This window comes from Paroedura picta, chromosome 4, assembly GCF_049243985.1.
Source record: "Paroedura picta isolate Pp20150507F chromosome 4, Ppicta_v3.0, whole genome shotgun sequence".
Classification (NCBI taxonomy): Eukaryota; Metazoa; Chordata; class Lepidosauria; order Squamata; family Gekkonidae; genus Paroedura; species Paroedura picta.
The window spans coordinates 103,064,234-103,089,237 of NC_135372.1; the positions used below are offsets into that span (position 1 = coordinate 103,064,234).

Below are 25,004 nucleotides of genomic sequence, written 5' to 3' on the forward strand. Positions count from 1 at the left end.
TTTTAAAACTTTTACATATAAGTTGGTCTTGCAATAAACATTTATATGCCCTTGTTCATTGATGCAGACTAAAATTCAAGGCATATCAATCAAAAAGCCTGTAGTCAGCATTAGGACTAATAGAAGTAAAAGGAAAAAGGGGAAAGGAGCGGGGACAGGCCTGCTCCTTTCCCTGCAACGAGGCCGTGGCCTCAGGTGGGAGGGGGGGCTAAAAGGCTTCGTTCCGGGGAAAGGAGGCCTTTCCCCAGAACGAAGCCTTTTCGCCCCCCCCCACCCCACCCCACCTGAGGCCGCAGCTTCATTCCAGGGAAAGGAGCAGGCTCGGAACAAAGCCACGGCCTCGCCTGGAGCCGTCGCCGCAAAAGGCTTCGTGCCGGGGACAGGAGGCCTTTTTCCAGAATGAAGCCTTTTCGGCCCCACCCCACCTGAGGCCGCGGCTTCGTCCCAGGGAAAGGAGCAAGCCCGCCAGGTCATCAACGGCCTGGACCTCCTCCTTTCCCAAGAAGCTAGCGCCCGCTGTATTGGGACTACAGCGGGCTTTAAATCTAGTACCTTGAATAAAACTTTATTGGTCTTAAAGGTACCACTGGACTCTAAATTTGTTCTGCTGCTTCAGACCAACAGGGCTACCCACTTGAATCAGTCACCCATTGTGGCTGTCTTTATATACACCAACTGATGACTTTTTCCCTGCTATCTATTTGCTTACTTGTTTTGGGGACTTTAGATTACTGGAAATTTTACAGCCATTGTCGGGAAAGAGCTGGCACAAAACATGGAGAACAAACATTTTCAACATCCATCTGCACTGAAATGATTTACCTTGTTTTCACATATAAGCTGGATAGACAATTGGTTGTTTATTTCCCAATGGATGAGTTAATCATTCACTCAATTTGTTTCTCTTCAGTTTTCCGAACCCTAAACTCATTTCTCCTCCCCCCTTCTCTCTCTTTTTGCTGTTATCACAACTGTTTTGTATACATAGTTCTGTCAATATTGCTGGGTAACATTTAAGGTACCGGCTCGCATAGAGCCTGATAGAAAAACTAAGTTCTCTTGCCATTGAAAACAGAATTAACTAGGACTCTTAGCACATAAATAACTGGTAAGTTTCCTATAGTTTTAGTACTTAAGGTGTCATCTTTCTGGAAGGATGTGATTGAGGCAAGCTAATTGGGAAGCTAGTAATTTAGTAGGGAGCCCACTCAAACCAGTATTCTGGTGTGCAGAACAAATTTATATGCCAGTAAAGGTATCTTGATTCTGCAGATCAAACCTAAGAAAAGGAGAGAAGAAATACTAAGCACCGGTAGAACAAAATGGTTTTGAATCCAAAATGTGGTTGTTGTCTTTGGTAAATAGTTGCCTGTCATCAGGCTAGTAGGGAAATGTCTATTGACTTCAGTAGGATTATTCAAAGTACAAAATGTTTTTCAAAAGCACTTTGCTATTGCCATGTTGGTGCTTTAACAAAAATCAGCCAGATTCAATATTTGAGGGGGCAGGGAAGGTTTATGTTTGAGTTCATTCAGATGGCAAAGGGCTATCTTTGAAGCATATTTTTGCAATATCTTTCTTCTGTGTATTACATAGTACCTATTGACCGCTATTCCAATGCTGTCAATATTGAACAGTATCTTTTTTCTTTTAGAAATGGCATTAATGCAATTGGACTATATTTCTGGTCCATACATTTATTTAAATAATAGTCACTCAGTGTGAAATACTAAAGAGCTGAGATACAGATATCAGGAGACCCTGGCCCCAGCCTGGTAGATGTTCTCCCTAGTGAGATCAGGACACTGCAGGACTTTACACTGTTCCTGAGGACCTGTAAGGCAGAGACATTCTGCCAGACCTATGGTTGAAGCCAGGAAATAGCATCATGCTGACCTCTCTGCCTAAGAACCCATCTAGCCTTCACCAATTAAACATTGATTAATCCCTTTGGAAGATGGTCTTAATATAGTTTTAAAACTTAAATTAATTTATATTGATTATATTGTAGTTTTTATCTGATGCTACCCATCCTGAGTCAATTAGAGAATGGCAGGATATAAAAATAATTTTTATTTATTTATTTATCTCCCAGACAATTATCTACCACAGGGGAAAGAGCTACAAAAAGGGATTGGATAAACATATGGAGCACAGTGCCATCAGTGGTTTATAGCCACAAAGTATAAATGGGATGCTATGTTTGGGGCAGTGCTTGAGGTGCAGCAGTGGGAGGGCTTCTGATAGTAGACCTCCTGATGGCCCCTGTGTTTTGACTTTTTATTTCCAGTGACACAGAGTATTGGCCTGGATGGGCCATTGGTCTGATCCGTCATGGCTTCTCTTATGTTCTTATGACCCTTGTTTTCAGTATATAAATAACCATTTTACCTCTTTTGTTATAGGTCCTGGAACACAAATGTAAAATCTATTCATCAGATTTTCATTGATATGTTGTTCTTGCACACTGTGATGCAGGAGTCTCAGCATATACCTGCTCTTCAGTTATGCCTTGTTGCTGCCCTCGCTGCTGTTGTTTACAGTGAGTAAACTGGGATTAAATCAACATTCTTTATGTACTTGAATATTCCTAAATCCAAAAATATGACAATTTGAAAAATGAGCAAAGATTTCACCTGGGTTTAGTTATAGGATGCCACAAGCAGTCACAACTTGTAGTTACCTTGTTGTATTAGGGAAGAGAGATCTATTCTGCAATCAGCCATCTTTCCATTCTATTCTGTTCTTTAAATGATAATATAATATTTAGTTTTAAAACCCATGGGAGAAGAGGGAGGGGGGAAGGAAGGGGGAGGGGAGGGGAGTCCCAGATTGGTTGTTCTAGTCAGAGTGTTAGGGGTGGGGAACATGTTGTGATATGGTTAGGAAATGCTATGGAATGTATAAGTGCATTTTGACATTATTCTAAATCCAAAAATAGGAGGATTTATATTAGCATAAATTCTGAGGCTAGGGTTAGGGTTAGTTTATGTGTGGGTCTGGATGGGGAGTTTGTAGGTTTGGTGGGAGCAGTAGGGTTGGAAAAGATGTTGTGAAATGGTTAGGAAAGTCTATGGAACATAAAAGTATGTTTTGACATTATTGTACATGTAAAAATAGCAGGATTTATATTCGTGTACATTCTCATGTTAGGGTTAGGCTTAGCTTATATATGGGTCTGGATCACGAGTTTGTAGGTTTAGTGGGAGTGTTAGGGGTGGGGAAGAGGTTCTGACATGGTTAGTAAAGTCTATGGAATGTATAAGTATTTTCAGACATTATTGTGTATGAAAAAATATTGCTATTTATTTTAGCTTTAATTCTCAGGTCAGGGTTAGGGTTAGCTTACATATGGATATGGATGGGGAGTTTGTAGGTTTAGTGGGAAAGTTAGGGCTGGTGAAAATGTTGTGACATGATCAGGAAAGTCTATGAAATGTATGTATTTTTGACATTATTGTACATACAAAGATAGGGAGATTTATATTTGCATAAATTCTCAGACTAGGGTTAGGGTTAGCGTTAGCTTATGTATGGGTCTTGATGGGGAGTTGTAGGTTTAGTGGGAGTGTTAAAGTTGGGAAAGATGTTGTGACATGGTTGGGAATGACTATGTTATGTATAACTATTTTTACATTATTTTACATTTAAAAATAGGAGGGTTTATATCCGCACAAATTTGGGTTTGGGTTAGCTTATGTATGGGTCCAGATCGGGAGTTTGTAGATTTGGTGGGAGCAGTAGGTTTGGGAAAGAAGTTGTGACATAGGAAGTCTATGGAATGTAAAAGCATGCTTTGACATAATTGTACATGTAAAAATAGGGAGAATTATATTAGTGTAAATTCGCAGGTTAGGGTTAGCTTATGTATGGGTCTAGATGGGGAGTTTGTAGGATTCGGGGGAGCGTTAGGTATGGGGATCATGTTGTGACATGGTTAGAAAAGTCTATGGAATGTATAAGTATTTTTTCTCATTGTTTTACATGTAAAAATAGGGAGATTTATATTAGTGTAAATCCTCACAACATCTTTCCTAACTCTAACACACCCACTAAACCTACAAACTCCCCATCTAGACCCATATCTTAACTAACTTTAACCCTAGCCTAAGAATTTATGTAAAAATAGAGAGATTTATATTAGTGTAAATTCTTAGGCTACGGTTAAGTTTAGTTAAGATATGGGTCCAGATGGGGAGTTTGTCAGTTTAGTGGGAGTGTTAGGGTTGGGAAAGATGTTGTGAGAATTTACACTAATATAAATCTCCTGTACGTAAATTAACTCTAACCCTAATCTGAGATTTAAACAAAGAAATCCCAATAGTTTTACATATACAATAACATTTGAAAATACATTGCACAGACTTTCCTAACCATGTCACAACATTTTCTCCACCCCTCTTTCTTTCTTTCTTTCTTTCTTTCTTTCTTTCTTTCTTTCTTTCTTTCTTTCTTTCTTTCTTTCTTTCTTTCTTTCTTTCTTTCTTTCTTTTGCTCACCTCGTGGTGAGTTACAAGATATTTTTAAAAACATTAAAAACCATACAATAAAGCATATAAAAACACACATCATACAGAATTCTCCACATAGTAATCAAGATGCGGTAAAAACTCAGCTCAATCTACACTATCCCTCAGTATTCCCACTATAGAGGGTTGGGGAGGATAGAGGGTGCCAGATGGATTTCACTACTGCTGCTGTAAGGGGGGCCAGATTTTCTATGCAGCCCAGCTTTATGCTCCACAGTTTTCTGTGTCCTCATGGTGAACATATTTCAGCACCAGATCTACTCCGGCACTGAAATGTGTCCCCACAGCCTTCTGGGGCACTGTAGGAAGGGGAGGAGCTGAGCCTAGAAGGCTTGGCTCTTCCCTGTCCACACGGGCCTGGCGCTGAACAGGTCCCATTGGGAATTCTTCCACGTTCCCTTCTGGTAGAGTAAATGAGGGCCCAATCTGGGGCAGGCTCAGAAGAGGGCCAGCCCAGTGTCAGTATCATGTGGAAGCAGGGATTAGCCCCACTTCTATATGAGCTCCCTCTCAGCCTTTTCCGCCCATGTGGAATCAGCCTAAGTTTAAAATGTTCCTATCCTTCTTACCAGGTGATTGTAGCATCCCAAGAACATATCCTTTCGCTGTGCTAAGGAACAAAGTTGTGAGAGAAAACTATCCTGTTGGGACCAGTATATATTACCGCTGCTTGCCAGGTTATGAACCTATTCCTGGAACACAGCCTGCTATTACATGCCTTGAAACTTCAGAATGGTCAGAAATCCCCCAGTTTTGTCAAGGTAAATACCAGTTCTAGTACTGTTAGCAGTGGTCCTCATGAACCCTGCATTGAAATGTCTATTGCAGAGATCCAAAGCCCCTGGAAGCCTTCAGAAAGTTCATCTATATGTCCTACACAACAACCCTATGCTTGTTAATGTGCTTTAAAATTAGTAGCTTTACTCCATTAATTGAAACTCCTTCAGGCAGTGAAAAGTGGGATATAAAAGCCAATTCTTCTTCTCCCTGCCAGCTCAGCTATTTTCTGGGATTTCTGTAGTCTCTTTCAATATGTCCTCTTTAAAAAGACTGCAGAAGAAAGCTTGAGAAACAGCTGTGTGGCAGGAGCAATCTGTCCCTGCCTCTCAGCTATTTTTTATAGCTTTGCTACTGCTTTTTCCCTCGTTTTTTTTCTTCTTAGGTATATTGGGGGGGGGGGACCTCAAATTATGTATTGCCCCATGACATTGCAGTAAAGGGTGGCATAGAATAGAAATCAAATAACTAAATGATGGTGATGTTAGCCATTCAGTAGTGTCCGACTCTATGGCTCAGCTGTCTCCACATCTTCCAATCTTGCACTGCTTCTTTGTGTTGTGTAATGCTCTGGCCAGTGTCCATTTTGATAGAATCTAATTTAAACAAACAAACAAACAAACTAATACATAAATACATCCTGAATCCAAATATATTACCTGTAATGCGACCCAAGATTTTTTGGGAATCACAACATTTGGGGGGGGGGGTCCAATAGACCCAAACCCACCCACCCAAAAAAACTAAGGAAAAAATTGCATGCCACTAGCGAGGAGTATTTATGTATCTGTTACCGAAGAATAAGGCCCTAATGTATCCTTGAACAGCCTGTTCTGAAACCAGCTTGTTCTTCTTTTAAAATATTTTCAAGATCTAGTCAGTCCAATAATTTCCCCTGTCAGTGGCTCATATATAATTTAATAATAATACTCATAAAGCTGATTGGGAGATAATTGGCTAGATCAAATCTGCAGGTTTGTATAAAAATTGGGATGACAATAGCCATTCTCTAATCTTTTAGAACAGTGGTCCCCAACCTTTTTATCACCGGGGACCACTCAATGCCTTTTACTGAGGCCCGGTGTGGGGGGGGAGTTTACTCCTCTACTCTCAACCACTGCCCTAACGCTCTCTGATCGCTATGGTAATGTTTAAACATCCCTTCAAAATAAGATACAGACACGCCACAACAATGAACATAAGGAACATTTTATTTTCATGGAAATTTTAACTCATGACAATGACAAATCAATGGGAACCCTGAGCTTGTTTCTCTGCAACAAGATAGTCCCATCTGGGAGTGATAGGAGACAATGACACCTGAAGTGTGTTGTAAAGGGCCAGGGGGGATGAAGTAAAGGGCCGAGGGGGGGAGAAGGCGGCCTTCGGGGCCCACCTCCAATTAGTCGAAGGACCTCATGTGGTCCGCCACCCACAGGTTGGGGATCGCTATTTTAGAATATGAACTGAGAGATCAATCCATATGAATAATGCAGCAAAATCTGGAGCCCACCAGTCCAATTTGCTTTTAATTGACCTGCAGTATTGTTGCCACCTGGGGCTTTGCCTGATTCCAGGCACTGAACAAGTCTGGTAATTTTTGAAATAGATACAGGTAGCCAATTAGGTATCCCATATAACCTTCCCACAGTGGTCTGTGTGCATTCTTGTCTATAGTGACCATGTGTCCCTATTTTGGCAGGACGGTACCACCTTCCAAAAAATGTCCTGTGTACCGTACCATCAAAAGAACGACCCACTTTTGAGGCTCCACATGCTGGCTGTGGCCGGCGCTGGGGGGGGAGGGGGAGGAGGAGTGCCCCCTCCTGATGGCCGTGGCCAAGTGAGCAGCAGCGGGAGCACGGGACAGAGCCTTGGCGGCGGGGGTCTGGCGTGGAGAGAGGCGGCTGCCGTCAGGCGGCGGGATGGGTCTCTTGCTGGGGCTCTGGCTCCATGGGTCTGGCTGTCCCTCAGGTCATGCCACCTGCCTGCCTGCCTGCTCACCTGCCTGCTGAGGGGGGCTTGGAGTTGGACAGCCCAGGTGGGGAATGAGGTCAGTGCAGGCAGAAGCAGCAGGGCCCTGTCCAGCCCGGGGGGGGGGGCGGCACGGCTCCTCCCTCATTTGGCTGCTGCTACTGCCCCGCACCTTGCCTCACTGATGGCGGCATGGGCGGAGGCGTGGCACGCAGGTCCCTTTTCCCCGCGGCAGACCCCTTCTCCCGGTGGGCGGCAATGGGCAGGGCTCCCCTGTCAGTGCTGGCAGAAGCATGGGCAGAGGAATCCCGGGTGGGGAAGGAGGGAGGGCGGTGATGGGTGGGGTTCCCCGGTCAGCACTGGCAGAAGCATGGGCGGAGGAATCCCGGGCATGGAAAGAGGGCAGGCAGCGGTAGGTGGAGCTCCCCGGTCAGTATTGGCAGAAGCATGGGCATAAGAACCCTGGGCATGCTGCCCTCGGCCTTCCCTCAGCCCTTGCCAGGGCGCCAGCTTCTCTCCCCTCCAGCCCTTGGGACAGCGGCCTGGGAAGGGTCATGGCAACTCTGCCTGCGGGGTGTCCCAGCCTCCCTTTTCGCTTCAGAAAGCATGGAGAAAAATGTGAGTAATCTGAAATAAATTGTTTTTAAAGTAATAAGATATTCATTTCTATAACATCAGATCATCTTGATTCTTATTTAAAGGAATACTTGAATGCCTCTCCCACCTTAGCTGTTTGGAAGGGTAACAAGATTTGATTCTAAAGACCCAGAATTGTGATTCTGGAACCACAAAAAGAAGGCATTTATAATTTGTGGTGGAGTTTGACACTTCGCCCAATTTTTTTTTATCTTTGATTTTTCATGAATAATGCTACATGATAGCTTCTAAAGGCTTCTAAAGATTTGCTTCAGAATTCTGAATATCATAACTTGCAATAGAAAAGAAACTAGGTAGTTAAGAAATCTTCCAAGGCAAATTATGTACATAATTGGTAAGCATATTTGTGAACTCAGTTTAATCACACTGCATGAACCTCATTTCAGCAGAATACTGGATATTAAACATGCAACATCATTCTCTAAAGCAAGGCCTTGTAATTTACCAATCGAGAGCTCACATTTGGAAGATAAATATGTCTATATAAAGATCACAGCTATTAAGAGATTTGCTTTAATTATCTTTGTGCCTAGATCCATAAAAAAAAAAACAATGACTGCATCAAATAACAGTAATCCCAATCTTTCTCCTAGGAAGGCATTGTCCTTTTCCAGATATAGATAATGGTCAAATAGAAAATATGGCTGACCTCCGGTTGGGTGATCAAATAACTTTTGTCTGCAATAAGGGGTGAGTGACTTCTATGACAATGGGGCTTAGTATTAAAATGCTCAGTGATTTCAAACGTATGCTAGCTTCAAATATTAATTTCAGAAACATATTAAGACATTATTTTTAAACATCTCTTTGTGATGTTGGGTTTAGAGGGTAACCAATTTTCTTTGCCTGAGCCCTCAATATGCATCTTGATTCAAGAGCATCCCTTGAAGGGCATCCAGGAGACAGCTTCATATGTTCAATAGATATTTTCCATTTCTTCTTACTAGTGATTCAGACCTAGACAAGAATTAATGAAAGCTCCTAGGATGGAGTGTTTTTAACAGCACTCTTATAAGAGGCATTGAGTGGGGTGGCAACTTGTCTTTACCTACTGAGAAAAATAACCTTGTATTTGGGCACACTTGGTCACATGTATTAATTCATAAAACTTCTCTTGCATTTTAGATACAGATTAATAGGGCAAAATGGTGCTCGTTGTGTGCTGGTGGCAAACAGAGTTATTTGGAGTACTGAGATTCCACATTGTGAACGTAAGATGTTCTATTTGTTAGAGCCATTAAAGTTTGCCTGTGTAACTCCTGAATAGCAAACGTTCTAGTGTACTCAGACTTTAGTAATAGTCTAAGCTCTGGGATGCATATAATAGATAGGATCCAGGGATCCTTCAACACTCATGGTCACAGATCTTTCCTTTGTTTCCCTTCCACACAACAGCTATTTCCAGACCTAGAGTATTTATTTCTTCTACCTCTTCTTTCAGCTCCCCAAAATACCCACAAAAGAAAGTCACAAAGAGATCAGCAACATTTTAGAGCAATCTCTTAACTTTTTGCATATTTTCTGGTATTTTCCATACTGTCTATCTTTAATTTCTTGTTTGTTTCCTAAAGACAAAGTTCTTACACAAATAACTTTCTCAAGTAATTTAGGCTTGGTTGATTTGTAGGCATCATTCATACAAAAAAGGAGTCAGAACATGCAGGAAATCTGCATTCTTTGTAATTCATATTCTGTCTTTGTTTTGCTTTTTATTGTTTTCTGTCTTCTTGCAAGTGGGGAGTCATTAAATTTTTCAGAGAGAAACTTTCTTCTTTGGCTGTCCTCTAATTATAAGAGTACTGAAACTCGTGAGTGCTCATCTCCTTTCTGTCTTGTATAACCTTTTTTAACTCTTCCAGAATGTCCCCATGGTAGACTTTCAATACTGCAACTACAAATTTGATTGGCCTTCGGCCATGGCTACATTATTAACTAATGAATAATCAGGAAAAAGTTGTTGGGAGTTGTAATGGAAATGAAAAAATCAACATGAAGTGCAACTAGGGAGTTTTAGGAAAGTAGTTACATTTGGAATAGAATGTACAATACTGGTTGCTTCTTCTCAAAAAGAATAGCATAGACTTGAAGAAAGATGCATAAGGGGGCAACTAGCAGTGCAATCCTAAACAGAATAATAGGGTAACACCTTTCTAAGGCAATGTGCACTTAATAAAGTCTAAAGTATTCACAGCTTTTTAAAGTTTAGATGCTCATTACCTTGATGTGTAGAAAATAGATTGACAGATTTTTTTTCTTTGTTTTCCATAATACTAAAATGTGGAATCACTCAGATCATTTCGGCACCAACAATATGTAGGGGTTGGGGGTAGGGCCTATGGCCTTTGACTCTGCCTCTGCAGACTATGCAGCCTGCCTTTACTCAGGGGGCTCACAATGCCCCCTTTGGTGGTGGCAGCTGGGGTACATTCTCTCAGCCGGATTTTGCCATCAGTGGGGTGCATTCCTGGATGAGGGCTCCCTCCTCTGTCCCTCCATGTACTTGCACTCCTCCTGCCTCCTTTGGTCTCCTTTCCTCTGTTCCCTGTCACTCACTGGTTTTTCTCCCACTCCTCTTCCTCCAGGTCATCTGGCCTCTGTCTCCTTTCCTGTACATCTGACCCTGAACTCCATTTCCCCTCTCTATCCTAGCTCCCTCCTCCCAGCCACCTCCTCCCTAGGGTTCAAAGAGGCTTCTGCCTGACCTACCCTTTCCCCCAATATCCAGCTGAGTCTCATTTTTGCTTAGCTCTCTCTGCCTTGGTAGCCTGGGTGAACAGAAGCACAACAGAAGAACATGAAAGCAATATAGTAAAGCAAAAGAAACAGTGAATTGTGTGGCCACTTGTATCTTAGGAGTGCAATGAAGAAAGGGTGAATCTAAAGTCTCTTTATTGTGTTTTCTTTAAACAATTAAGAGAGTTAATGCTGAAAGCTGAGCTGAACAAAGTTTTGGTATATACTTTTTTCAATTGCATTTAGTCTGAGGAAGAGTGCTTGCACTCGAAAGCTCACGCCTTGAATACTGGACTCTGGTTTTATTATTGTTATTTGATTTATTTTCCGCGACTTCTGAACCCAGAAAATATAAGTCCCAAGTAACAATTTTCAAGAAGGGAGAATGAATAAATGAGGCTTACCCTATACAACATAGACTTACCCTATGCAACATGGGTGGCAGATATGGAGTGCCAGCAATGGCTGGTTTAGTTCAGGTGCTGCTGGGGCTGGGGCAGCACTTCTGGGTATTCCTGTGGCCCTAAATCTATGGTTCCCCAGCTCCCCCCACCCCATGGGGGCTGGCCTAAGCATTTGTACTCTGCTTGAGGCAAGGCTGGCCTACCCCAGCTTGGCCCCAGCAGCAGAGCTTGCTTCTGCTTCGGGGGGGGGGGGGGAGCTGCATCTTCAGGTAGTTGTTTCCAATTATGAGTATAATTATGAGTACAATCTTAATAGCTATGTGTTTGTAATTAGACACTTAACTTCAGTGTCACTGTTGATGATTTCCCCAGGCATTTCTTGTTTTCACCCTCCTATAATTGCCAACGGTAGGCATAGTGGTACCAACAGAGACAACTATGACTATGGCTCAGCAGTAACATACAACTGTGAAAGTGGCTTCTCTCTCATTGGAGACAAGACTATTGTGTGTACAACAGATAAAAATGGCATAGAGGGAAAATGGAGTGGATCTGCACCTAGATGTGAAGGTGAATGAAACAAGTTTCCTTTTAATATGCTGAACTAGTCTTTATTGCTTATGAATGCATAACTGATTACCTTGTACTATGATGAAAAAATGCAAAATACTGGCCCAGTCCACATGGGAAAATGTGCAGGTGCATGTAAATATCAGCAGTCCTCAGTCCATTTTAAGAATGGGTTTATGTAGGTGAAAATCAAAAAAGGTATCCTGTGGCAAAATGGCTTCAACATCTTCTGCTCTTCTGCTTGGAAGGCCATCTTTTAATGCCAATGTAACTTATATCTACATAGATAAATTTAAGATCATAGATGAGACCCTGATCCTCCCAGTCATACAGAGCTTCATTAATTTTTGAGGATAGAACTAGCCCTTGTGTTTTGTAAAATAACTTAATTGAAGCAAGTGTCTCTTGCTGAAATAATTTTATTGATATTCTTTATTAGATGTATGCATTATCTGAGGCTACGCAATGTGAAATTGGCTCTTGCATTCTAATATTGATCTGTGCAATATACAAAGACAATATGAATACAAAATAAATAAATGCAATATCGATAAAAGGCAGGAGTGATTGGAATTAAAATTTCCTTTTGACTGAAACTGTCTGCTTCTTGCTAGTTTGCATCTTACAATACTGGTCACCACTTTGTTTGGAACATACATTGTCTTATTTAGTCCTGCTCTTCTCTCTCCAGTGGTAGAATGTAGGAGACCAGAAATCTCAAATGGAAAAATAGTATCTTCATATCAGCCTTCATACACATATGGTGATACTGTGATGTTTGGATGCTATCGTGGAAATATTTTACAAGGGGAAAATGTTATTAAATGTGAGGCTAATAGTACATGGCATCCTGCTCCTCCAGTATGTGTCCCAAGTAAGTCTTTATTTTCCTTAATTTCTTTCAAACACTTTTGTCCAACTTTAATACTGAATATTATGGTTTTATTGAGATGAGATGTTGCAGAGTTGTTGGCACTCAAAGAATACAATATTGAGATAGATAAGTAGTTCCCAAACCTTTTCAGCCGTCTCCTTGGCTCTGCAGCAACATCCCTAGTGCCCCTCCACAAACATACAAACACATACCTTTTTTTTGGTGTTAGGTCTATTGTAAATTCAGAGTCTGAGGAGGGGAAGAAGCTCAGCAGAAATATGACCCCATCCAGCCCACCCTCTGAAGCTGTCATTTCCTCCAGGAAGCTAATCAGGGTTGGCCCTGGTCAGCACTGGGATGGAAAACCACCAAGGAAATCCAGGGTCACTACTGCCCAGAGCCAGGCAATGGCAAGCCACCTTGGAACATCTCTTGTGAGGAAAAGGCAGTTGAAGCAGGAAAAGTCAGACTGCTGTCCCCCTACTGCCCCCAAATTCCTCACCACCCTCCTACTGTCCCCAAAAGTTTCTGGCTGCCCCCCTGGATCCTTCTATGCCCCCAGGGGGGATGCTGCCCATTTTGGGGACCCCTAAGTTAGATTTACCCAATTCCCCCTGTTAAGTATGGCAGGACTCCTGCCTCACATGCTGGCACACTGTACTCCATAACCAGTAGTACACAGCAACAGTCTAGGCTTGGGAGCAAGCCAGACACAGGGACATCCTGAAACACCCTGACAAGACACACTGCTAGGGCAGAATCCATCTTGGAAACCAGGACATGCCTCTGCTTCCCCTTTACTACAGGTTGGAATTTCAGGTGCCTCTGGACTCTGATTCCCCTCCACACCCCATAGTTTTGCTGAGAGTGTGGTCTGGCCGGAACTGATTAGGCCAGGGGCTCTTGGCCAATTTCTTTGTCTCTTCACACTTGGCTGCTCTGCCAGGAGTTAAGCCCATCATCTTATTATTTATATAATTTAACCAATGTGTCTGCCTTGATTCTCAAGGGTGTAATCGACCTTGTAAACACTGGCATTTCAGTCCATCAATGCTGAGCTACCCCTCCCCCCTCACTGCTGAGCTAGCTCCCCACGGTTTAATACACATGTTACAGGACACGTGCAAGTACAATTCGGGTAACACCTCCCCCAACAAGTTTCAGATATTTATATGTATATTTATCTCCAGGAGGTTGTGATCCCCCAAAACTCACACCCTTTGCTGTTCTAAAGCGTGAGGAAAAAAGAGAGAGCTATCCTGTTGGGACCACTTTGACATACCATTGCATCCCAGGTTATGAAAAGATTCCTGGATTGAATCATATTATTCGATGTCTTGCAACATCAGAATGGTCAAAAAACCCTCCGTTTTGTCAAAGTGAGTATCTTTGTCATTTTTCTGTTTTTTTCATCTATTGCTCCCATGAAACATGGGTTGAAACAGCTTATTGTGGAGCTCTAAAGATATCAGCAACTTCAATTTACATTTTTAATTATACAATCAAAATTTGCTAAAGCATGTAAATTTTGTAGTTATTTTGCCATTATAATGCCAGAAAAAAATATTATTCACAAAAGGTGTTTCATCCAAGACAGAAGAAATCTACTTGGAGAGTAGTGTCATCTGGTGACATTTCAGAAAAAATAAGATGCAAAATGGCTGGTACAACCTTTATTTGAAAAAGGCATTAAAGTTTTGCAAATTTGTGAGAAATAATGTTCCAATAATATACCTTTAATTTCTCTTTATCTAGTTTACTTTCTATCAACAATTCATAAATATTTCATGAGACTAGCCCTAGTTGATTTGATCCCCAGTATAGTAATAATATTATGAAGTCTCAAAGTTCCCATTTAAAACATTAATTTATACACAGTCCATTTATGAGCATAAGCATGGACAGTGATAAGTCTCTGTGAAACATCTTTTCCAAAGAAATATCATGTGGGCCTCCTTGGGGAGGGTTTTATTCTTAATTGTTATTATGAAGTTTTAATTGTTTTAATCCACTGCTATAAACTGCCCTGAGCCTGCTTGTGGAGACAGGTGGTATATATGTCGAAAAATAAATAAAATAGGATACTGTTTGTCCAGCTGAATGTGGAGAGGGCAGCATGAGATCACTACAAGAAGAGTAGATTTTATACCCCACTTTTCTTTAAGTTTAGGAGAGCCAGTTTGGTATTGTGGTTAGGAGTGTGGATTTCTAGTCTGGCATGCAGGGTTTGGTTTTGCACTCCCCCACATCCAGCCAGCTGGACGACTTTGGACTCACCACAGCACTGATAAAGCTGTTCTGACCAGACAGTAATATCAGGGCTCTCTCAGCCTCACCCACCTCACAGGGTGTCTGTTGTGGGGAGAGGAAAGGGAAGGTGACTGTAAGCCACTTGGAGACTCCTTCGGGTAGAGAAAAGCAGCATATAAGAACCAACTTCTTCTTCTTCACCTTACAGGTGCCTTCCATTTCTCTCTGACTAAGGAAAGAATGGTATACTATTAGGAGCAACAATAATCAAAGGCAGGTGGGGGCTGGGTAGCTTGTTAGCAGGGCCAGGACATAGTTACTTAACAGTCCTTAATGAGCAATCAGCAGGCCGGAAGGCCCTTGTTAGGAGTCCCTCCACCACAATCCTTTGCCCAGGGCCTCTCCCCTTACCTGCTGCAGGCTCCAGGCACTGAGGCATCTGAGAGCAAAGAGGCTAGAGTTCAGGGACGGAGGGTGGGAGCTGCAGGGGCAGGGCCAATCAGGGCAAAGCTGGCTGCACCCTGATAGGTCCTATTGGCTCCCTCTCCCAGCCTCCCCCCCAGTGAGAAACTTCCCAGGCCGCGAGCTTGCGGCCCGGGAAGCTTCTTTTTGCAGGGGGGGGGAGCGGGAAGCGCGGCCGCCAGTGCAGACACGCATGAGCAGCAGGTCCACACATGCGTGTTTGCGGCTGTGCATGGTGCAAATGTGCATGCATGGGTCTGCTGCACAAGCGCGCGTGCGTGAAAGTGCCACGCATGCGCGTTTGCAGCCGTGCATGGCGCAAACGTGCATGCACAGACCTGCCGCGCATGTGCGTTTGCGCATGGGCTGCCACGCATGCGTGGCAGCCGGATCGCCCTCCCCCCCACTGCTCCGCAGCCTAATAAAGGTTGCGGACCACTATTCTCATATTCAAATTGTCATCGGGCAAAATGTTTTGGACAAGAGAAGACACTAATCAAAGAATTCAGTTCCAGCTTGCCTTTGGAAGTATTTGTAATGTTTTTTGTCAGGTCACAGTGGTTCTTAATCTTTCTTCTAGGGAGACAGTGTCCTTTCCCAAATATACAGAATGGTGGAATAGCAATTGGCAGTGACCTTCTGTTTGGTGGTGAAGTAACCTTTGTCTGCAATGAAGGGTGAGTTGGAGGTTGCCTGGTGGAACAATTTGATTTGATGTTTATCTCCTCTGTATGTATACACATGCATGCACATCTATGTAGGCCAGGGACAGCTGCAAAACATTAATTATAAAAATCTGCTATGATTAAGTCTTTTAAGAAACTCAGCCTTTGACTCTCATGTCTTGAATTTTGTCAGTAGTTCTACATTGTAGACAACATTGTCTAAATGAATGGGAATTGCAGAAGAAAATTGTATTTTGAGGAGATAGGTGACATGCTATATCTTTTTTAAAATTCCATTTATTTTGCTGAATCATGATGATATCTTTTCTTTGCCACATAAATCATGTTTGCAAGCTCTCAACCGGCTGGGATATCATCAAAATGCGGCACAATTGTTTAGAGTAATTAGATCTCTTACTGCCCTCAAAGAGAGGCTTCAAAAGTCTAGGCAATTGGATTTGAGCTGTGTGGCTTTATTGAGCTATTTTGTGGACAAAGTCCTGTCGCTCCGCTGGAACCTTCCTGCCACGATTGACACAGTTCATGAACTGGAAACTCCATGGCTGTCATGAGGGTTAGTGTTTGATGGCTTCAGTTGGCTCACAGTAACTGAAGTGGACAAGTTGCTAGGCACAGTGAGAGTGACCACTTGCCCCTTAGATCCCTATCCATCTTGGTTATTCAAATTGGGTGACCAGCAGATAGAAGGCCCCTTGAGGGACATTGTGAACCTCTCCTTAACAACAGGAGAGTTCGTTGAAGGGCTTAAGGAGCCGGTGGTTTGCCCTTTACAGAAGAAACCATCGCTGGATCCACGGGACCATGCCAGCTACCGCCTGGGCTCAGATCTTACGTTTCTGGGCAAAGTGGTGGAGTGGGCCGTGGCAGACCAGCTCCTAGACATCTTAGAGGAGACTTCAACCCTAGATACATACAAATCAGGCTTCTGTCCCAGCCATGGGGTGGAGACCACGCTGGTCGCCTTGATGGACGACATCCGGCATCAGCTGAATTGGGGTGGGTCAGCCATCCTTGTGCTTTTAGACCTGTCGGCCATGTTTGATGTGTTCTACCATGAGTTGTTGGCTTACCGCCATGCCGGAGCCGGTATTAGGGGGATTGTACTGCAATGGCTGGTTTCCTTTCTCCAGAACCAGACGCAGAGGGTTGCTGTGGAGGATGAGTTATCAGACCCCCTTGGGCTTCCATGTGGAGTACCTCAGGGGGCGATTTGCTCCTCCACTTTGTTTAACACCTGTATGCGCCCTCAAGCCCAGCTGGTCTGGAGTTATGGGCTGGGATATCATCAAAATGCGGATGACACCCAGATCTGTCTCCTGATGGACAGCCAGCCAGACTCCTCCCAGATACATTTGCTGGTTGTTTGGAAGCAATGGCTGGATGGCTCAGACAGAGCCCCTCCAAGACGGAGGTCCTGTGGCTGGGCAGATGAGGGCATGATCAGGAAGCATGCCTCCCATGCCTAGATGGGGTGCAACTAACACCTGCACTGACCGCTAGGAATTTGGGTGTGACCTTTGATGCATACCTTTTAATGGTGGCTCAGGTCACAAAGGTAACCCGGGTGCCGTATTTTCATCTATGTCAAGCACAGCTACTAGCACCTTACCTGTCCTCCGAACACTTTGCTTCAGTGTAAAGATATTTGCAGGTGTCTGCCCTGAGCAGGGAATTTGGCCGCTTTCCATGTCAGGTGAGACAATAACATTTGACAATCTGCAATTAAAAATCTGGTAAACAACTTGTTTGTTCAAATCCTAGGGCTTTGATCAGACAGGGGCTGTGGGACAGAAACATGAAAACTGGTAACTAAAGCTAAAGCAACAGTAGAATAAAGTTTGTGCTGGAGTTTTCTTAGCAATTTCGTCAGCAGTATTGTTTGAGGAATTGAATTATTTGACAGCTCGTCTCAACCTACAAAGGACAGAGGGAATCCTGCATTTGCATACTCTTCACAACATGTACTAAATTTAAAAAATTATCTTTCCTTTTAGATATAGATTAATTGGGCAAAATAGTGCTCGTTGTGTGTTTGAAGATGGCAATGTTGTTTGGAATACGGATCCTCCACAATGTGAACGTAAGATGATCTTTTAAACTATTAAAATTTGAATCTGCCCAAACCTACAAAGGCAGCATGCATACTGATTGAGTCTGATAATTGTTGCCATTACCCATGGTATGCTGGTCTTCTCAGATACAACCAGACTACCATCCAAGATTCAGTGAACTGAGAAGATGAAAGGATGAAAGAGGGAGGTAGAGGGCACAGACATTTCCCCCTCATCTTCTCTATTGTGGCCAGCCAGCATTGTCTGCCACAGATAAATTAAGTTGGGAGCTATAAGGCAGTACAGGAAAGCTTCGGGGACGCTCATGGTGTTCCTAATGACAATTTTAGTAGATTCAGGTGGGTAGCCATGTTGGTCTGAAGCAAGAGAACAAAGTCTGAGCCCAGTGACACCTATGAGACCAACAAAGTTTAATTTTGGGTATAAGTTGTCATGTGTATTCTTCAGAAACATCCTCAGGCCTTACATATAGGTAGAGAGGTTGGAGGGACATTGTCATGAAAGGCTAGTTAGGGTCAAGATGCATAAATAACTGAGCGATAAGTGTCGCTAAGATTGGATTAGAGCACTTGGTAGTTATCGAGGGCTTTCCAACTAGTGGATGACTACTCATACCTGTGTTTCAGGAGTTGTGAGCAGGGGGAGGGGATAATAGAATATGTTTTTTAGTATACTCAGTAATTGTGCTTGGAAGGACATGGAATGATTGAGCTCATTAGAGATAAAAGCATTGTAGCTTCAAGAATGATGAGTTAGTTTTCACTAACTGTGTAAAATGGATCAAACTAGGGTAGGCATTCATGTCAGAAGCCAACCCAAGTTGTGTCTTTACATGATTGATTTATCAGCTGAAAATGAGTTCAGCCTTAATGGCTATGCTTTGGCAATCCAACTATAACTGATGTGAATGATTTCTCCAGGCCTACCTTGTCTTCCCCCTCCTACAATTGCCAACGGGTCCTTTGTTAGTAGAGATGGAGACAATTTTGCATACCGCTCAGTGGTAGTATACCGGTGTGACGCTGGTTTCTCTCTCATTGGAGAAAACATAATTTACTGTACAACTGAAAGAAATGGCTTAACTACAAAGTGGAGTGGACCTGCACCAGAATGCAAAGGTGATGAGGAAAATCCATGTTTGGTGCTTTCTTTGCGGGATGGGGGACTTATTGTCATGATGTAGTTAGACATTATTAGGTTCTATTGAAAAAAAAATGTGGATAGGGAGTTGGGGCTAATTAATTCTGTAAAGTCCATAATGCCAATAGTCATTATTGGCATTAGCTAAGATTTGGAACTGGGCTGTCTTGTCTCCTATAATCCAGCCAGGAAAAATATTAAACGATATTGTCATCCTATGTATATATATTTTTTTATATTTTGAAGATTATGTGAGGAGCAAACATAAAGCAAATCTGTTTTCCCAGAAGAATATGGTCCTATCTAGGGATGGTAGTAGGCAAGGTATAGTGTCTGGGTGGCAGGTTGACAAGGACAGGTTGTTGAGAGGCACCTGTCTGTACTGGATGGGTTCAAATCCCTTGGGCACCAATTTGGGAGGAGTAAGGAACACCCTACAAGATAGAGTTCAACAATATCTGAACATGCTGAAAATGGGCAAATGAGAACAAGATGCAATTCAATAAGGAAAAGTGTAAAGTTCTGGGTCATACAAATCAGAAGCATGCATGTTGGATGGGCGATACATTTCTGGAAAGCAGTGTGTGTAAACAAGATCTTGGGGTACTTGAGGACTGTAAATTAAACAGTATGATGCAGACTTGTATGCCCCCATCCAACTATGATTCTGTGATTCAGTTTCACTTATTTAATGCTGCCCTTCTATTTCCAGTGGTCAACTGCAATAGACCAGAAATCTCAAATGGACAAATACTATTTTCACAACAGTCTTCATATACATATGGGGAAACTGTAAAGTTTCTATGCAGCCTTCAATATATGTTACGTGGAAGCAGAATTAGTAAATGTGAGTCGGATAGTTCATGGCATCCTACTCCCCCAACATGTGTCCCGTGTAAGTATTTTATTGTATTTAAATCTCCACTAGAACACTTGTATTCAACTTTAATGCAAAATATTATGGTTCAGAAAGCTAAATATTGGGATACAAAAAAAATCTATACATAATTTTAGCCACATGTTCCTCTGTTTCCTTTAGAAAGAGATGAGGGATTTCAGCAGCTGAGTTATAGTATTATTAATAAGGTTTAATAGTGCATAAGGAACACCTTCCCCATGCTTTCCCCCATTTGAAAGTCAGCGTGGCATAGTGTTTATTGTTGGACTAGTATCCGGGAACCCAGATTCAAATCCCCAAATTGCCATGGAAGCTTGTTGGGTCACTTTGGGCCAGCCACTCATTGTCAGCCTGACCCACCTCATAGGATTATTGTGAGGATACAATGTAGGCCCAAATTAAGGCCAGCTGATGGCCCAAGCACAGCCCAACAATGGTGCTCCTTAGCCGTTCCATCGCTTAATTGACAGGACATTAAAACTTCAGATGCATCTTGTTCACTAAAACTTACCTTGTTAAGGTGAAAAATCAGTAAAATAAATTAAAAAGAGTTCGTCCATTGTACAAATCAGATTATGAGTTGAATGCCAGCCAGACCAAGCCAACTGTATTTAAACTTGACAGAAGTGAAACTGTCACACTATGAAACATAAATATGGCTACTGGCTCACCAGCAGCCCATCGTTAACAATGCAGCTGGATATGGCCACAAGGTCTGGGTGCTGCCAGGCTCTCACCCTCCACCCTGTCTTCCACCTCTACACAGGCACCAGAGCCAGTTTGGTGTAGTGGTTAGGAGTGCGGACTTCTAATCTGGCATGCCGGGTTCGATTCTGTGCTCCCCCACATGCAACCAGCTGGGTGACCTTGGGCTCGCCATGGCACTGATAAAGCTGTTCTGACCGGGCAGTGATATCAGGGCTCTCTCAGCCTCACCCACCCCACAGGGTGTCTGTTGTGGGGAGAGGAATGGGAAGGCGACTGTAAGCCGCTTTGAGCCTCCTTCGGGTAGGGAAAAGCGGCATATAAGAACCAACTCTTCTTCTTCTTCTTCTTACCTGGTCACGAGGAGCCCAAGGGACAGGGAGGTAGGGCTAGTGCCTATTAACCATCTGGCTGCTTCCCGCCCTCCCTCCCTTAGCTTCTGTGAGAGTTTGCTGTTGTCTTGTTTAAACTCCTGGTGTACTGCATGGCTTTCTTGTCACAGCTGGCGGTGTTGGCAAGGGGCGGATCCTAGCTTTGTGGAGACCAGGCCTGTGTGCTCCAATGGTATTGGGAGCCTCCATAAGAGGCTGGGTGCACATAGAACAGCAGCTCCTCAATGGGAGAGGAGCTGCCTCACTGTGCAGGTGATGGTGGGAGCCCTAATAGAGGCTAACGTCCATAGCCTCTATTAGGGCTCCCACCATCGTCCCCACCCCTAAGGAAGCCTTGACCAGGGCCAGGGCTTTTTCAGTCCTGGCCCCTACCTGGTGGAATGAGCTCCCGGGTGATCTGCGGGCTCTGCAGGATTTGTCAGCTTTCCGCAGGGCCTGTAAAACGGAGCTCTTCCACCAGGTCTATGGTTGAGGCTGGGGTCAGCGAATCAGGGACATCGCTCCCCCCCAGGAGTTGGAGTGTACGCTACTCCCCTATCTTTTCCTCTTCACCTCTTTAATAATTGGGGGAGGGATGGGATTTTTAGCCATCATGTTAGTAGATTGATGTTTTAATGGGAATTTTAAGGGAATTAGTTGTTGTGACCCGCCTCGAGCCTGTCGGGAGAGGCGGGAAATAAATATAATAATAATAATAATAATAATAATAATAATAATAATAATAATAATAATAATAATAGTGGATGGGGTGAGTATGACTACAGGTGTCATAACTACAGAGCCAGTTTGGTGTAGTGGTTAGGAGTGCGGACTTCTAATCTGGCATGCCGGGTTCGATTCTGCACTCCCCCACATGCAGCCAGCTGGGTGACCTTGGGCTCGCCACGGCGCTGATAAAATTGTTCTGACCGGGCAGTGATATCAGGGCTCTCTCAGCCTCACCCACCCCACAGGGTGTCTGTTGTGGGGAGAGGAATGGGAAGGCGACTGTAAGCCGCTTTGAGCCTCCTTCGGGTAGGGAAAAGCGGCATATAAGAACCAACTCTTCTTCTTCTTCATAAGGTCCCCCAAAGGGTTGGCCTGCTGGAATTTAGGTGGGGGCATCAAATGGGCCACGTGCCATTCGTGCCCGGATCCACCCCTGGGTACACCTATGTTCATGTTTAAAATAAAGCTGCGGCCACTTTATTTGTGAAAAAGAATTACAATGTCTCATGTCCTCTGTATCAATATCCTCCACTTGGCCAGGAACATCCCAGACTACTAGTTAACTGATATCTGATGGCACCCTCAACTCAAACTTTTAAACTTTAGTCATTCACCATGCCAAAATCCCTCATTAAAAAAAAAAGTTTAAATTTGAACACAGCGGATAAAGGCAATTACCCCCCAAAAAAACAAAGTAGAGTATGGAAGTGAAAGAGTTAATGCATGCTAGTTAAGGGGGGGGGACCTCTGTGGTGCCCCCCTTTCCTTGGTGCCCTAAGCAGTTGCTTAATGGCTATCCAGGGCTGATACAAAGCCTGAGCTGTCCAGGTAAGTTCAAAGGTGGTGGTTGATCCATTTCAATGAACAAATATAATGAAATCTGTCCTCATTTAAGCAATCTTGACCACCATGTCTTCCACAATAAGCACAGTCAGATCTTAAAAGAACCCTCAAGACTGTTCATTGCTCTTCTCACCAGACAAGATCCAATATGGGGTTGGGGTTGGGGGTCCATATTACTAATCGAAAATGTTCGGATTCATTCAAAGGCCAGAGCCAAATAGCCCCATAGTAACCATTTACCTATTTTTTCCTCTCTCTTTCTTTAATGTTAGATAGCTGTGATCCTCCAACTGGACTATACTTTGCTGAGCTGCTTGATGCATATAAGAATAAGACTTCCTATCCTGTTGGGTCAATTGTGAAATATAAGTGTCAACTAGGCTATACTAAGCCACCTGAAATGCCATTCTTTATTAAGTGTCTTGAAAGCATGAAATGGTCAAGTGTTCATGTGCTCTGTAAAAGTGAGTCTTTCAACATTCTTGTACTAGTTATTAGAGAGGTAGAATAAATTGATCAGTCCTTTACCCAAAGATACTGACTCATGCCTAAAATCTCTTTCAACGGACTACAAATCATAGAATCATAGAGTTGGGACCTCCAAGGTCATCTAGCCCAACCCCCTGCAGAATGCAGGAAATTCAAGATTACAGTGACCCCAATTCCATGCTTAGGTGATGCCCCCCCAAAAAAACCCCAGAATCTCTGGCCCTTCTGGCTTGGGAGAAATGCACCTCTTTACCCAAAAGTGATGAACTGCATTTCCCTGGGCATGAACACCATGCCTTCTGCCCACCCGCTTACAATCTGCCTAAATTCACAGAATCAGCATTTCTGCATTTCTGTCTAATGCCTCTGCTTAAAAACTTCCAAGGAAGGTGAACCCACCACCTCCCAAAGAAGCCTGTTCCACTGAGAAACCGCTCTGCGAGGAACTTCTTTTGGATCTTTAGCTGAAAATTCCTTTGAATTAATTTAATCCCATTGGTTCCGGTCCTACTCTCTGAAGCAACAGAAAACAATTTTGCTCCATCCTTTACATGATAGCCTTTCAAGTACTTGGTTATTATATCACTTCTTAATTGTCTTCTCTCCAGGCTAAACAGACCAAGTTCTCTCAGCCTTTCCTCATACATCTTGGTCTCCAAACCCCTCACCATTTTCATTGCCTCCCTCTGGCTATGCTCCAAGTTGTCTACATCCTTCTTTGGTTGTGGGGCCCAAAACTGAACACAGTTTAGAGCATAATAAAGCGCAATATGGACACTATAATTCTTTTGATACATCCCAAAATCCCATTTGCCTTTTTAGCCACCAAGTCACACTGCTGACTCATGTTCAATATATGGTCTACTAAACCCCCTAGATCCTTTTCACAAGTTTTACAATTCTGCAGTCTTACATGTATTTATGAAATTTATTTTAGAAAGAATGGTTACTTTTGCACTTTAGGGCATCTTATTATAAGAAAGGAAATATAAATTTGCACAAAATATCATTGTTTTCTGCCAGAGCAATCATGTGAAGATCCAGGACAACCACAGAATGGCAGGTTGATTGTACCAAAGGATTTTCTTTTTGGCTCCACTGTAAATTTCACCTGTGATGAAGGGTAAGTGGCAAGGAGACCGGCCAAATTCTGGATCATGCTCCTCTACCTTTGATAGCTGCATAATAAATAGCACTAATCTAGGAAAGCCTTTTCCTATTACTCTAGAAAGGAAAAGCTGAATCAACTGATATTTACCTATGATGCTGGGTTGTTATTTTTTTCACATTCTTGTTGAGAAAAGTGAGTCTACCTCTAACTTATGGTGACCTGATGAATTCATGACCTCCAAAGCATCTTATTGCTAACAGCCTTGCTCAGATCTTGCAAACTGAGGGCTGTGGTTTTCTTGATTCAGTCCATATCATGCTGGGTTTTCCTCTTTTCGATCGTTTATGCACTGTCAGTTTCATGCAGGGCTGCAGGCTGGAGTTTTAGTCATGGCAGGTTGCCCCACCTCTTCCTGCACCCACACAAGGGAGCATTTGGCCCGGAGCACCTCATCCACCCCCGATTTGTTCTCCTGCACGGGAGCTGGAGCAGTAAAGTTCCCAGTGCATAAACGGTCTTCCTGCTGTCTTCAACTTTTTCTAGCATTAGTGTCTTTCCCAGCAAGTCTTGTCTTTTCATAATGCTTATTTAGTCATTTTAGCTTCTAGAAAGAGTTCAGCCTTGATCTGATCTAGAACCTACTTATTTGTCTTTTTGGTGGTTCACAGTAGCTAAAAACTCTGACCCAACACCACACTGCAAATAAATCAACTTTCTTCCTGTCAGAAAA

General features: G+C 43.1%; 1 protein-coding gene across 1 annotated transcript in view; it reads left to right on the forward strand.

Annotated features, from left to right (window-relative positions):
- The first annotated feature begins 977 nt into the window (after positions 1 to 977).
- LOC143836671 (complement receptor type 1-like) overlaps positions 978 to 25,004 on the forward strand; it is a 101,091-nt gene continuing 77,064 nt past the window's right edge. Inside the window, exons 1-14 of the mRNA XM_077336218.1 lie at positions 978 to 1,108; positions 2,406 to 2,542; positions 5,102 to 5,290; positions 8,531 to 8,627; positions 9,063 to 9,148; positions 11,447 to 11,644; positions 12,336 to 12,518; positions 13,709 to 13,897; positions 15,811 to 15,907; positions 17,911 to 17,996; positions 18,909 to 19,106; positions 19,841 to 20,023; positions 22,947 to 23,138; positions 24,187 to 24,286. Coding sequence (XP_077192333.1) covers positions 2,452 to 2,542; positions 5,102 to 5,290; positions 8,531 to 8,627; positions 9,063 to 9,148; positions 11,447 to 11,644; positions 12,336 to 12,518; positions 13,709 to 13,897; positions 15,811 to 15,907; positions 17,911 to 17,996; positions 18,909 to 19,106; positions 19,841 to 20,023; positions 22,947 to 23,138; positions 24,187 to 24,286 — 1,889 coding nt within the window. The 5' untranslated portion in view covers positions 978 to 1,108; positions 2,406 to 2,451. The remainder of the gene's footprint in view (positions 1,109 to 2,405; positions 2,543 to 5,101; positions 5,291 to 8,530; positions 8,628 to 9,062; positions 9,149 to 11,446; positions 11,645 to 12,335; positions 12,519 to 13,708; positions 13,898 to 15,810; positions 15,908 to 17,910; positions 17,997 to 18,908; positions 19,107 to 19,840; positions 20,024 to 22,946; positions 23,139 to 24,186; positions 24,287 to 25,004) is intronic.